At 41.9% G+C, this 13,745-nt stretch overlaps 1 protein-coding gene across 3 annotated transcripts in view; it reads right to left on the bottom strand.

Moving 5' to 3' along the window:
* PDE1A (phosphodiesterase 1A) overlaps nt 1–13,745 on the bottom strand; it is a 368,837-nt gene that overhangs the window by 27,962 nt on the left and 327,130 nt on the right. For all 3 annotated transcript variants that reach the window (XM_080668895.1, XM_080668896.1, XM_080668897.1), the window contains 3 exons: nt 11,358–11,483; nt 6,540–6,641; nt 6,312–6,432 (listed from right to left, as the gene is read on the bottom strand). In XM_080668895.1, coding sequence (XP_080525021.1) covers nt 6,312–6,432; nt 6,540–6,641; nt 11,358–11,483 — 349 coding nt within the window. The remainder of the gene's footprint in view (nt 1–6,311; nt 6,433–6,539; nt 6,642–11,357; nt 11,484–13,745) is intronic.

Raw genomic sequence — 13,745 nt, 5'->3', positions numbered from 1 at the left:
CTCTTCTTGCTATCATTTGCATTGATTTTAGAAGGTATACCTAAAATATTTACACCCAGGAGTGGAGTAACATTGATGGGATTTTAAAGGATGACACAAGTAGCTTGGTCTACACTTCTGTCTTCCAAAAATGCATGGTGTTAAAAATTGTTAATGTCTATTTAAGCTCTTTCATTAGGTAAGATAAACTTGGTAGACAAATTAATAAGAAATTGATCCCCAAACTCCTCTAGGTTTTTCTGAAACATTAATTCATACATTTGTATATGTATACACATACATATATACATATAAGAATGTGTGTGAATGCATATTGTGGGTTCAGTCCTGGGTCGGGGTGCATATGGAAGGCAACCAATCCATGTTCTCTCTCACATAGATTTTTTTTCCCTCTCTTTCTCTCCTTCCCTTCTCCTCTCTAAAATCAATAAGCATATCTTTAGGTGAGATTTTTTTAAAATGTGTGTGTATTTACGTGTGCACACACACATGCACACATAAATTTTCTTGTTGCTGTTGATTCTAAAAATCAGTTCCTTATCTTGAGTAGTTTTTTTATTTTTTGAATTGATATCCAGTGTTTAATTTTGAATTTCAAGTCTAGTGCTATATTTTGCAGAGCAAAAATAAAATATTTCTCTTAATCAACTAATTTTTAAACCATGGTTAGGTTGGGAATGTGTGTGTTTTTTATTGCAGCCAGACCCTTCAAGGTTTGGCTTTAAATAACTATCAAATAACAAAATATCAATGGCTTCCTAATACCTTGCTTTGGAAAAATATAAAGCTTAAAATAACTGGGAAAATAATAAATAATACCAATTCCTCATATTTGTATTATGTCTATAAAACCTCTCACGTTTATTCTATCATTTTGTTCCTCACAACCATCCTAGCAGGAAACAAAGTGGAATTAACACCATCTTATAGGTAAAAAGGTGAAGACTCATATTTTCCCTACTGGACAGGTAGAAAGCTAGAGCTTAAAGCCAAGTCGAGTTATCTCTTACTTTGCATTATCAGACTTCTTATGCTTGTCCAATATACATAAAACACTTCCTTTGCCAAGAAACACACAGTGTTTGCATTTACACTGCAGCTGAGGGCCATGCTAGGTTCTGTGCAGATCTTGGCTGATTTGCCTCAAATTCTCTGGTACAGACAGTGGCTCACATGACACAGTATTTAGATTTTTAGTACATTCCGAAGGAATGAAGGAACACATTTTTAAATTGCTTTATAAAAGTGCTATTTGGACTGGCTGAGATGAAAAACTCCAGTCACTTGGCTACATAGTGAGAAGGGACCTCTCAGCCCTGTGGGTTCTACAATGTGGTAGTTTCACAGGTGGTGATATGATGATGAGCAAGAATGAGAAAAAAACATGGGAGAACCATTGCAGTCCTGCCAATGGCTGGGACCTCTGCAGAGACACACAGATCCAGTTAAATAGCTTATGAGAAAAGCATACTCTGAGGAATTTCAGATTCATTGCTGTATCAACCTCCAAATGGCTAAATTATGTGGCACGGCTAAGAATACGTAGGAACTGGGAGACTCACTTAGTTAACTGAATGCATAAAAGCATTTTACCTGTTGGAGTCAAGGTCATATTTTAGCATAAGTCTTATAAACTTGTTTTGCTTGTGAAACATGTTTGTCGGCAGCATAAACTCACTCATTTTGACCTCTAACTCCACATTCTCATTTTGCTACGTATGTTTCTGAAGGGGACTTGAACATCACTTACTTTAAAAAACCCAGAGACTGAGAGCTATAAGATTGCAGTATTAAATCTAAAGTCCTAAGTCAATTCATTATGATCTGAGAGGATTTTTTGTAGTTGAAGGAAAGAGGCAATACTAGCAGAGATAGTTTGATTTTCTAATAGTCCATGTTAACATATACACTTTACTCTCCTTAGGGCTATTCATTAAAGCCATTGAAGCAAACACTGTCATTTCCGGACATTTTGGGGTTACACAAATATCTATCAATAGAGGCCCAGTGCAGGAATTCGTGCACGGGGGTGTGTGTCCCTCAGCCCAGCCTGCACCCTCTCCAATCTGGAACCCCTTGAGGGATCAGGCCTAAACGGGCAGTCGGACATCCCTCTCACAATCCAGGACTGCTTACTCCCAACCGCTTGCCTGCCTGCCTGCCTGTTCACCCCCTAACCACTCCACTGCCAGCCTGATCGATGCCTAACTGCTCCCCTGCTGGCCCGATTCCCCCTAACTACGCTCCCCTGCTGGCCTGGTCATCCCTAACTGTCCTCCCTGCAGGCCTGGTTGCCCCTGTCTGCCCTCCCCTGCAAGCGTGGTTCCCCCCAACTGTCCTCCCCTGCAGACCATCTTGTGGTGGCCATCTTGTGTCCACATGGGGGCGGCCATCTTGTGCAAGGGTGTGAGGGTCAATTTGTATATTACCTCTTTATTATATAGGATTGTCTACCAAGAGTCCTGTCAAAACAAACATTAATATTAATCTTAAACATTAATATTCAGATATCTGAGTCACTGTCTACTAAGCACTGAGAATGATAAAGTAGCTAAGTAGCCTTATAGAACCATTTCCCTCTGCCCTGAAATTTAGATGTCAAAAATCACTGCATGCTGGAAGCTTCATTATTATTATCAGTCATCTTGCTAGAAAATTCAAAATAAGATGAACTTTAAAAACATCTGCACTCAAATCCATTGAATTCATTATTCTCATGATTCTGTCAGTTATTCTTTGTCTGGCTTGAAATCAATAAAAGACATGGATGATACAAGTCATGGTATTATTGGGAGAGCTATCAGTAATTTTCAAGAGTCTCTGGGATTTAGTAGAGCTAATATTTTGGGATGAGGGGATATCCTCATCCAAGGATATTTTCCCCATTAATTTTTAGAGAGAGTAGAAGGGAGGGGGATAGTCAGAGAGAGGAAAACATCAATGTGAAAGACACATTGATTGATTGCCTCCACATGCCCCAACTGGGCTGGGGATCAAGCCTGCAGCAGGAGGTATGTACCCTTGACTGGAATCAAACCCACGACCCTTCAGTCTGAGGGCCGAGGCCCTAACCACTGAGCAAACAGGCCAGGGCAGAGCTATTTTTTTAACTCGGTGATTTTTTATTTTTTTTATTTTTTTAGTGTTCTTTAAGTAATTGGTGAAGCATTTTTATCCTGATATACTGTTTTCTAAACTAAGGGGGGGAAAATGTTCAACTCTTAACTGTATAAATTATGAACACACTTGTATAAAGAACAACCAATTAAGATATAAAACATTTTCGTCACCCCCAGAAAGTTCCTTTAATATCTTCCAGAAAATCCTACTCCATAAAGTCACCCATTATTCAGATTTCAATAAGCACAGATTAATTTTACCAGTTCTTGAAAATCATATAAATGGAATCATACAATATGCATTTTTTGAGATTTATTGTTTTTTTGTATGTAGTGCATTTTTTTTATTGTTGTATCATATTCCATTGTATGACTATACCATAATGTATTTACCCATTTATATCTATGATGCACATTTGGACTGTGTCTAGTATTGGGCTGTCATAACTACTATGTTATGACTAGTCTTATATAAGACATTTGATGGACATAAGCACTAATTTATCTGGGTTATACACCTATGAGTGGACATGCTGGGTCACAGGGGATATTAAGTTTGTCTTTAGTAGATGCTAACCAGTAGTGGTCCAGATGGGTTGTAACGATTTATACTCCCACCAGCAATGCCTGACACTTGCAGTTGTTCCACTTAAATAGTACTTAATATTGACAGTCCTTTTAATTTTAGCCATTCCAGTGAGGATGTACTGGTATCTCATCATGGTTTTAATTTATAATTCTTTGATAAGTAATGATAATGAGCATACTTGTACATACTTATTACCCATTTGTATATTTTCTTTTATGAGGTATCTGATCAAATAGGGCTGATTTTCTTTTTATTATTGACTAGAGGCCCGGTACACGAAATTCGTGCACAAGGGGTGTGTCCCTCAGCCCAGCCTGCACCCTCTCCAATCTGGGACCCCTCAAGGGATGTCTGACTGCCCGTTTAGGCCCGATCCCGGTAGGATTGGGCCTAAATGGTCAGTCGGACATCCCTCTCACAATCCAGGACTGCTGGCTCCCAACTATTCGCCTGCCTGCCTTCCTGATTGCCCCTAACCGCTTCTGCCTGCTAGCCTGATCACCCCCTAACCACTCCCCTGCCAGCCTGATTGATGCCTAACTGCTTCCCTGCCAGCCTGATTGCCCCTAACTGCCCTCCTCTGCAGGCCTGGTCACCCCTAACTGCCCTCCCCTGCAGGCCTGGTCCCCCCCCAACTGCCATCCCCTGCAGGCCTGGTCCCCCCAACTGCTCTCCCCTGCAGGCCTGGGTCTCCCCCAACTGCCCTTCCCTGTAGGCCCAGTCGCCCCCAACTTCCCTCCTCTGCCAGCCTGGTCACCCCTAACTGCCCTCCCCTTCAGGCTTGATTGCCCCCAACTGCCCTCCCTTGCAGGCCTGGTCCCTCCCAACTGCCCTCCCCTGCTGACCTGATTGCCCAAAACTGCCCTCCCTTGCAGGCCTGGTCCCTCCCAACTGCCCTCTCCTGCTGGCCATCTTGTGTCCACATGGGGGCAGCCATCTTTGACCACATGGGGGCAGCTATCTTGTGTGTTGGAGTGATGGTCAATTTGCATATTACTCTTTTATTAGATAGGATTTGTGGGTGATCATTATACAATCAGGGAACAAGCTCTTGGACAGGTATTTGTAGTAGAAATATGTTTTTCTCATTCTATGGCTTGCCTATTCTAATCGTGTTTTTTAAAGAGCAGAAGTTTCAAATTGTGCTTTTGTCCACTTAACCATATTTTTCTTTCATATATAGTGCCTTATATGTCTTATCTAAGAAATATATCCTACCTTCAAGATTAGAGAAAGATTCTCCTGAGTCCTCCTCTAGAAACTTTATAGTTTTTGGTTTAAGCCTGTGGTCAGTCATTCTTGAGTTAACTTTATAAATGGTATTGGTAAGTCACAGGTTCCTTTTCTCCAATATATTTAATAAGTGTTGTTTCATTGACATTTAAGGAACTTCTTTTTTCCATTTAAATATTTTGATATTTTTGTAGAAAATCAAATGACCAAATAATTATGAGACTATTTCTGGAATCACTATTCTATTGTATTGGTCTATTTGCCTATTGGTCTTATGTTAACAACACACTGCTTTGGTTACTGTGGCTTTATACTACCTCTTGTAATAAGGAAGTGTAAGTCCTCCAACTTTCTTATTGTCTTTTTCAAAATTGTTTTAACTATTTTGGGTTCTTACATTTCCATGTAGATTTTAGCATAAGCTTTTCTTTCAACAAGGGAGCCTATTATAATTTTTGATAAGGATTATGCTAAGTTTATTAATCAATTTTGGTAGAATTGATTTTTTTAGCAATATTTAACCTTTCAATCCATTAACATATCTCTCAATTTATACAGGTCTTTACCATTTTTTTCTCAGCAATATTCTCTGGGGCCCCAAATGGGGCTGGCATCTGAAGTACAGCCAGTCCCCTGGACCACTGAGCTCTTACCTTGTGGGATCTAATGCCAACTCCAGATGGTTAGCATCCCAGGTGGGAATGGAAACAGAACAGAAACACTATAGAAAAAAATGCATACTTGTAGCAGAGGCCACTAGCCATTCCTTGTAGCCACATCCAGGCTTGCTTTTTCATATAACAATAGATATATTTTTTAATGTAGGCCTGGGTCCACACAGCTAAAAACTGTCTTTGTCAGCTTCCCTTGCAGCTCCACATACAGGACTAAATTCTAACCAAGATGTATGAGAAGTGTCATATATCCTCCCTTTCCCCTTTTTCCTATGGGAGTTTTTTCTATCTCTAATCTAGCATTTACCTCTTAATAGCCAAAAACAACTCTAATATTTTCTTTTCTTCCTTCTTTCCTTCCTTCCTTCCTTCCTTCCTCCCTCCCTCCCTCCCTCCCTCCCTCCCTCCCTCCCTCCCTCCCTTCCTTCCTTCCTTCCTTCCTTCCTTTTTTTCTTTTTTCCTTAAGAGTGACATCTGAGATTCAAGACTTGACTTTCTTTAAGTTTTTATTTGTTTGTTTGTTTTTACCATGTAGAAATTTTTAATACATTCATCTGAAAGATTAATACAGTTTGCCTGGGGTCCCAAAAATGTATTGTGGCCAGTTAATAAGTCACCTTTGTGTCAAAAAATGAGCACGTCGATATGCACAGTCACTATTTCCAAGAACATTTGCACAGAGTGTGAAAGAAGTACCTGTCGGAAAAACTCCTCCATCAGGGCCATGGTCCACCGGTGGTGAAGCTGCCAGCATTTGGCCGGGTGGCTGATGTCTGCTGCGTGGAGAATCAGGGACATGGTCTTGGCTCTGTCGGTCCTGTCAAACCAAGGACATATTCAAATTATCAGAACAAAATAACCAATTACAGTTCTTTCTAAGTACAAGCCCATGGAACTGTAACATCACAAAAGAAAATTACCTACCCTTCAGGCTGCTGCAAACTGTTTCTTATATTTTTAATTTGCTGGAAGTGACCGGACATGTCTGTAGACAAAACCATTTCAATCACTAGGTTCCGAAGATCCCTGTGGAGTTATCAAAAGGAAAATGTTCATTTGGACCTTTACTGTTCTGAAGAGGAACATTTCCTTAAACATCACTGATCACATTTATTTATTTTTAATGGATATAAGCACAAAAGAAGCTACTTTTTTAATGTAAATGTGCTTATAAAAGCTGTTATTTTAAACATTTATGGATTTAGGAAGTTGCCAGCAGAGTGATTTGTTAATGATGCTGTTTAACATCATCCCCTTGGAGATGCTTGCTCCTCCCACTCCTGCAATCTCCCCCCTCCCCCCCCCCCCCCCCCCCGCTCATAAATCTTAAATGTTGTTTTTCTATCTGGAAGGATCCTAACCAATTTGAAAGAAAACCGATTCTAAATGCAGTATATACTATAATAAAATCACCACTATTTATATAGTATTTATTCAACCCAGCAGTGTTCTAGTTGGTAGATATATTTAATCTTTATAACAACCCGGTCAGGGGGTATTATTATTTTCTACCAGAAGAGACTGAATCCTCTGCCTAGTCACACACGTATAACATAGCAGAGATAAGATTCAACCCCAAGAGTTCCCATTCCCAAAGCTGGTGCTTGGACCACTCCACTGTGCCAGCCTCCCATCTCAGAACCCCAGGAAAACCAAGACTCATTTACATGTCATGAGCTATCAGTACTACTGAAATTTTAACCAAGACACTGTAAATACGATGACAATGTCACAAACCTACACATGAATAACTCATTCTCACACTAAGTAGAAAGTTAAGTTGCCCAGCAAAGGCTTGCATCTTCCATAATTCATTGCTTGCTCAGTACAGATAAGTAAAATACAGAGTGGGGCAAGTGAAGGTTTACAGTTGTGAGTGCGCAAAACACAGAGTTTATTCTTGTATTATTATTTACTAACTAGAGGCCCGGTACACGAAATACATGCATGGGGGGGGGGCTGTTCCTCAGCCCGGCCTGCACCCTCTCCAATCTGGGACCCCTCAAAGGACGTCCTACTGCCGGTTTACAGGGATCAAGCTTAAACCGGCAGTCGGACATCCCTCTCACAATCCAGGACTGCTGACTCCAGCCGCTCACCTGCCTGCCTGCCTGCCTGATTGCCCCTAACCACTCTGCCTGCCAGCCTGCTCGCTCCCAAATGCCCCCCCCAACAGCCTGATCACCCCCAACTTCCCCCCTGATGGCCTGCTCACTCCAAACTGTCCCCCCCCCCACTGTCCTGATCACCTCCAACTTATCCCCACTGATGGCCTGCTCACCCCCAACTGGCCCCCCTGCTGGTCTGCTTACCCCCAACGGCCCCTGCCGTCTCACCCTGGTCTGATCACCCCCTGGCGTCCCAGCCCCTCCTTTTCTTCTTTTTTTTCTTTTTTTTTTCAGCGCCTCCTTGAGCAGAGGCCAGGGCCGACTGAAAGCAAGTATCTAGGATTTATTTATCTTCTATAATTGAAACTTTGTAGCCTTGAGTGGAGGCCAGGGCTGGCCAGGATTTATTTATCTTCTATAATTAAAACTTTGTAACGCCATCTTGGTTGGGTTAATTTGCATACTCGCTCCTGATTGGCTGGTGGGCGTGGCTTGGTGTAGCGGAGTGATAGCTAATTTGCATGTTTCTCTATTATTAGTGTAGATTATTGGGTTATTTTCCATACAAAAAACTGTAAGTAAGCCACCTGAAGATGGTCTGATCAAATGATTTGTTTTTAAAAACAATCACACATCAGAGGTTCTTGCTGAAAATTATGGACTGTCCACTTAAAATTAGTTCTTTCTCTCTTGTTGTCTTTGATGCTCTTACTCCCTGTGCTCTTTTGCTCTATGAACTGCACTTGCCTTTCTCTCCCCATAGCCATGTGGTCTTAGAAGCCACACAAAGGATGCTGGACTGGACTGTGCTTATTATGGAGTGGAGACTCAGGCAGTGACCTTATTCTTGCCCTGCTGAAGAGAAGACTGGGCTTTTCCATGGCGGGATGGAGGGAAAGGGACATTGTAAACCAGGGGGTTAATTCCACAGACATAAAAATTACCCAACCTCCTGCGTGAGTCTCAGGAAATTCACTGCAACATCACAAGAACTCCACTTCCACAGGTAACCGATGGGGATACTGAGGGCACCCCACTAATACTTCTACCTTCACCCTTCTATTCTCCAGGTAGCCCAGCAGTGGTCACTTTTAAGTCTTTTTATAATTAGATCCTGGCCTTCCTAGGCTGGAAACCCTCATGGGCTATTCTTTCCTGCAGAATAAACTAGGTTCCCAAAACAAAATGCCTCCTCCCTGCTCACCTTACCCACTCCCCACCCTCTCCCCCCTCCCCCCTCCCCCCCCCCCCTCCATCTTATAGCTGTTTCTAAGTTGCAAAAGTAGGCTTGAAAAACCAGGAACTTCAATGCTTGGAAAAGTAACCATGGTAAATTAGGGCTGTTTTAAACTCAAAAGTGACCTTTCATTAATTATTAATTAATTAACTTAATTATTTAAAGACAGTTCTTGAGCCTAGGTCACTTCTTTTCTTTGGACACTTTTCTGTACCTTGATTTAAAGAGAGAAAAAAAACACAAAACACCTCAGATATTTGCATTTGAACGGGAAGCTTTACAACCCATTAACTGACTTTTAACCAAAAAAAAAAAGCTTTTTCTTTTCTTTTTTTCTTTTTTTTTGTATAAGTAAGTTCTATTGAATATTAGGGACCTACTTACACTAAAAAAAAAATTCTATGTTTATCTGAAATTCATATTTAAACTGGATGTCCTTTATTTTTATTTGCTAAACCTGGCAATCCTAGGGTTGAAGATGACCAAGATTAAGAAGAGAGAAGAAAAAGTCTGCTGAGTACAGGGGTGCATCTTGCTGTTTTTCCCTCCAAGGTCACACGTATCACCATTCCATGCTTTTATATATATATATATTAGAGGCCCGGTGCACGAAATTCATGCACAGGGGAGTGGGGTGTCCCTCAGCCCAGCCTGCACCCTCTCCAATCTTGGACCCCTCGAGGGATGTCCGACTGCCCATTTAAACCTGATCCTGGTGGGATTGGGCCTAAACGGCTAGTCGGACATCCCTCTCACAATCCAGGACTGCTGGCTCCCAACTGCTCGCCTGCCTGCCTTCCTGATTGCCCCTAACTGCTTCTGCCTGCCAGCTTGATCACCCCCTAACCACTCCCCTGCCAGCCTGATTGATGCCTAACTTCTCCCCTGCCAGCCTGTTTGCCCCTAACTGCCCTCCCTTGCAGGCCTGGTCACCCCCAACTGCCCTCCCCTGCAGGCCTGGTCCCCCCCAACTGCTCTCCCCTGCAGGCCTGGGTCCCTCCCAACTGCCTTTCCCTGAAGGCCTGGTCACCCCCAACTTCCCTCCTCTGCCAGCTTGTTCACCCCTAACTGCCCTCCCCTGCAGGCTTGATCGCCACCAACTGCCCTCCCTTGCAGGCCTGGTCCCTCCCAACTGCCCTCCCTTGCTGGCCATCTTGTAGTGGCCATCTTGTGTCCACTAGGGGGCAGGTTCTTTGACCACATGGGGGCAGCCATCTTATGTGTTGGAGTGATGGTCAATCTGCATATTACTCTTTTATTAGATAGGATAGAGGCCTGGTGCACGGGTGGGGGCCAGCTGGTTTGCCCTGAAGGGTGTCCTGGATCAGGGTGGGGGTTCCCTTGGGGCGTGGGGCGGCCTGGGCGAGGGGCCTGTGGTGGTTTGCAGGCTGGCCACACCCCCTGGCAACCCAAGTGGAGGCCCTGGTATCTGGGGTTTATTTATCTTCTACAATTGAAACTTTGTAGCCTGGAGCGGAGCCAAGCCTTCTGCTTGCTCCGTGGCAGCAGCCATTTCTGTTGGGATTTATGTATCTTCTATAATTGAAACTTTGTAGCCTTAAGCGGAGGTCTGGTCCGGCCAGGGTGTGTGGAAAGCTTGGCTTCCTCCATCACCGAGGGCAACCCTAGTCTCCTGCTCTTTCCAGCTCCGTGGCTGCCGCCATTTCTGTTTGGGTTTATGTATCTTCTATCATTGAAACTTTGTAGCCTTAAGTGGAGGCCTAGGCTGGCAAGGGCAGGCGGAAAGCTTGGCTTCCTCCATTGCCAGGGAAACCCAAGCCTCCCTCCTGCTCTCTGTGGCCGTAGCCATCTTGGTTGGGTTTATTTGCATATTCGCTCCTGATTGGCTGGTGGGTGTGGCTTTTGGGTGTGGCTTGTGGATGTAGCAGAGTGATGGTTAATTTGCATATTACTCTTTTAATATGCAAACAAATGTTTTGGAGAAACATGTAAGATTTGCTACACCCAGGCCATTTTAGTATCTTTGTTATGTATTCCCCTGAATAGTGAATTCTTAAAAATAAAGCTGAATTCCACATATAGAAAGTAATATATGAAGGAATTAGTATGACACTAAAATTTTGAACTTAGGTAGGACCACATTCCGGAGAGTATGTAACTATGAATCTTAAAGTCTTTGTTTTATGGTGTGCCATCTCATGGACTGGCTCCAATGCATATAGACATTGAATTGGCCTGGAAATAATTCATTTCCACTGAACAGAGCTTGGCTCCTGAACAAAGTCTTCCAGGTACTCATCTCAGCGTCAGCCAATCAAGGGGAATTGTTTATTGTCTGAGTAAGGAATTAACTTTCATCTGTTTTCTTCATCTTAAGTCACATAATTTAACTTTTTCCTGTAATTAAATTTCCTCTAGGTTTCCTCTTAAACTCACCTCCAGTCATCTTTGGATAAATTTATCAAGACATTCATTTCCTCTTCTTGCATAAGTCGATAAGCTGCACTCACATGGTGATTTTCAAGGACGGATCGGTCGTTGTACAAAATGGCAACATCTGACCTAAGAATGACAAAGAAAATGCCTACTAGAGGATTTCTCTAGACTTCATGAGTGACTAATAAAAATACTCAAGTCACAAGACATCTCATCAATAAAAACCCTGTAATCAAACATCTAAATTTATGGACGTCTTAGTTCCCTTTTTTAAAAAATATGACATTTTTTTTAAAAATAAACTTCATTTTTAGCAATTTTAAGTCCACAGCAAAATGAAGCAGAAGATACTGGGATCTGCATATACTCTCTGTCCCACGTATGCATAACCTAACCCATTACCAACATTCCCCACCAGAGTGCTGCATTTGTTATAACTGACGAATCTGCAATGGCTCATCATTGTCACCCAGAGTCAATATTTTTATGTTAGGGTCCACTCTTGATATTGTACATTCTATGGGTTTGGATAAATATATTATCACATGTATCTGTATACTGTTAGTTTCTGTGTGTGTGTGTGTGTGTGTGTGTGTGTGTGTGTGTGTGTGTGTGTGTTATTGAATTAGTTAGGACTTCCAGTATGATGTTGAAAAGCAGCAATGATAGGGGAAATCTTTGCCTTGTTCCTGATCTTAGTGGGAAAGCTTCAAGTTCCTCACTATTAAGGATGACGTCAGCTATAGTTTTTTTTGTATTCTTTGTCAAGTGGATGAACTTCCTCTCTATTCCCATATTGAGCATTCTTATCATGAGTGGGTGTTGAGTTTTGTTAAATCCTTTTCCTCATCTATTGACATGGTCATGTGACTATTCTCTTTTAGCCTATTGATATAATAGATTACCTTAATTAATTTTCAAATATTGAACTTGGGATAAACCCCACTTGATCTTGGTACTAAACAACATAGTTTAAATTTATAGCTTCTCCTTTCTATTTGAAATCCAGATACCTGTGAGGTAATCTAGATATGCTGAAGAGAGAAAAAAAATTACCTAACATTCTCATTCACTCAGTGAGTAAATCAGCCTCTTTGTACTCCTTCCAGAGAGTGGATTACCACCCCTATCCTCTGGAACTGAAATTACTTTGGGCAGAGGGGAATGATGAAAATAATTTGGTCTATTTATGATTCTAATTTTTCTTCCTTATAATGTTATGATTCAATTTAAACATTATATTCCCTAGCATTAAATTAAACTAGCAAAACCATCTTTTACACAAACTTAAAACATATGTTTTATCACCAATTTATAATGGACATTATATTTCTGAGTGATGATTGATCAAGGGAAACCTTTTATTTCTCAACTGATATGATATGTATTTCATATCATTTGATCATCAAATAAGCCCCTTCAAGTTGCATTGTTAAATGTAGCATTCCAGCACAGAGTGTAAAACATCCCAAGCATTCCCATCTCCATATAACGGAGCCCTTGCTTCTTCCTTATCCTCTTAGGTTGCCAAATCATTTTCATTATAATTCTTTTAATAATTTCAGCTATGGCCTAAAAATTACTTAGTCAATAGTCATAGCTCAGTACAAAGAAAACTGAACTAGCAAAACACACATGTAATCCTTACTTAAGAGAGAATTAAATAGATCTTGTCCAAGTATCTCCAGAAGTTTGCTGAGGTCATGGTGTGGGAGGCAGTTAGACAGACATGAGCAGAGCAAGGACGATGGTCCAGGTACAGAAAGTCACCAGGGTGGAAACTGGGTGCCTAGCAATGGACAATTGTAGGGAGGGACCTCATCCCTGGGTGACCTTTCCTGTCCTAGCATATTGCTGGTCATGTGGTTTAGACCCTCTGACCTTTCCTCTCTAGAGATAACATCTAGACCTCAGTTGTATTTCAGCTCCAGGCCCAGTAAAGCAGCAAAACCAGATAAGCAACATCACCAAGACTAACTTCAGGACCAGCTACTCGCATAATGACCCCTGGCGTCAGCCAATCAGTGGAGAACCGGACCCTTAAAGGACATACCTGGGAAGCTGCTGAATGTTCTATTGAGATCTTTCCTTGGGACCTCACCTATAATATCTACCCTTAAAACTCTTAGGAAAGAGGACCCAGAGCATTCTCCCTCCTGGCAGCATGCCCATGCCTTTCTCCTCCCCCCACACCGCCCCCATGCATTAGCATGATGACCTTCCTCACTCCCAAGCTCCAAGGGTCCTTTTTTGCCTCTATAACTTATTTCCTAAGCCCATTTCTTCTATGAATTACTTCTTCTACCTCTGTGATCTCCTAAATAAGGGTTCTCTTAGAGTTTGAGTCTTAGCTCTGAATTCTTTCCTAGGCAGATCTCAAGAAGTGAG

The sequence above is a fragment of the Plecotus auritus genome (assembly GCF_963455305.1).
Source record: "Plecotus auritus genome assembly, chromosome: 5".
In the NCBI taxonomy this organism is placed as follows: Eukaryota; Metazoa; Chordata; class Mammalia; order Chiroptera; family Vespertilionidae; genus Plecotus; species Plecotus auritus.
Note: the sequence above shows the minus strand (reverse complement) of the source record. Positions and strands in the feature narration are given on the sequence as shown.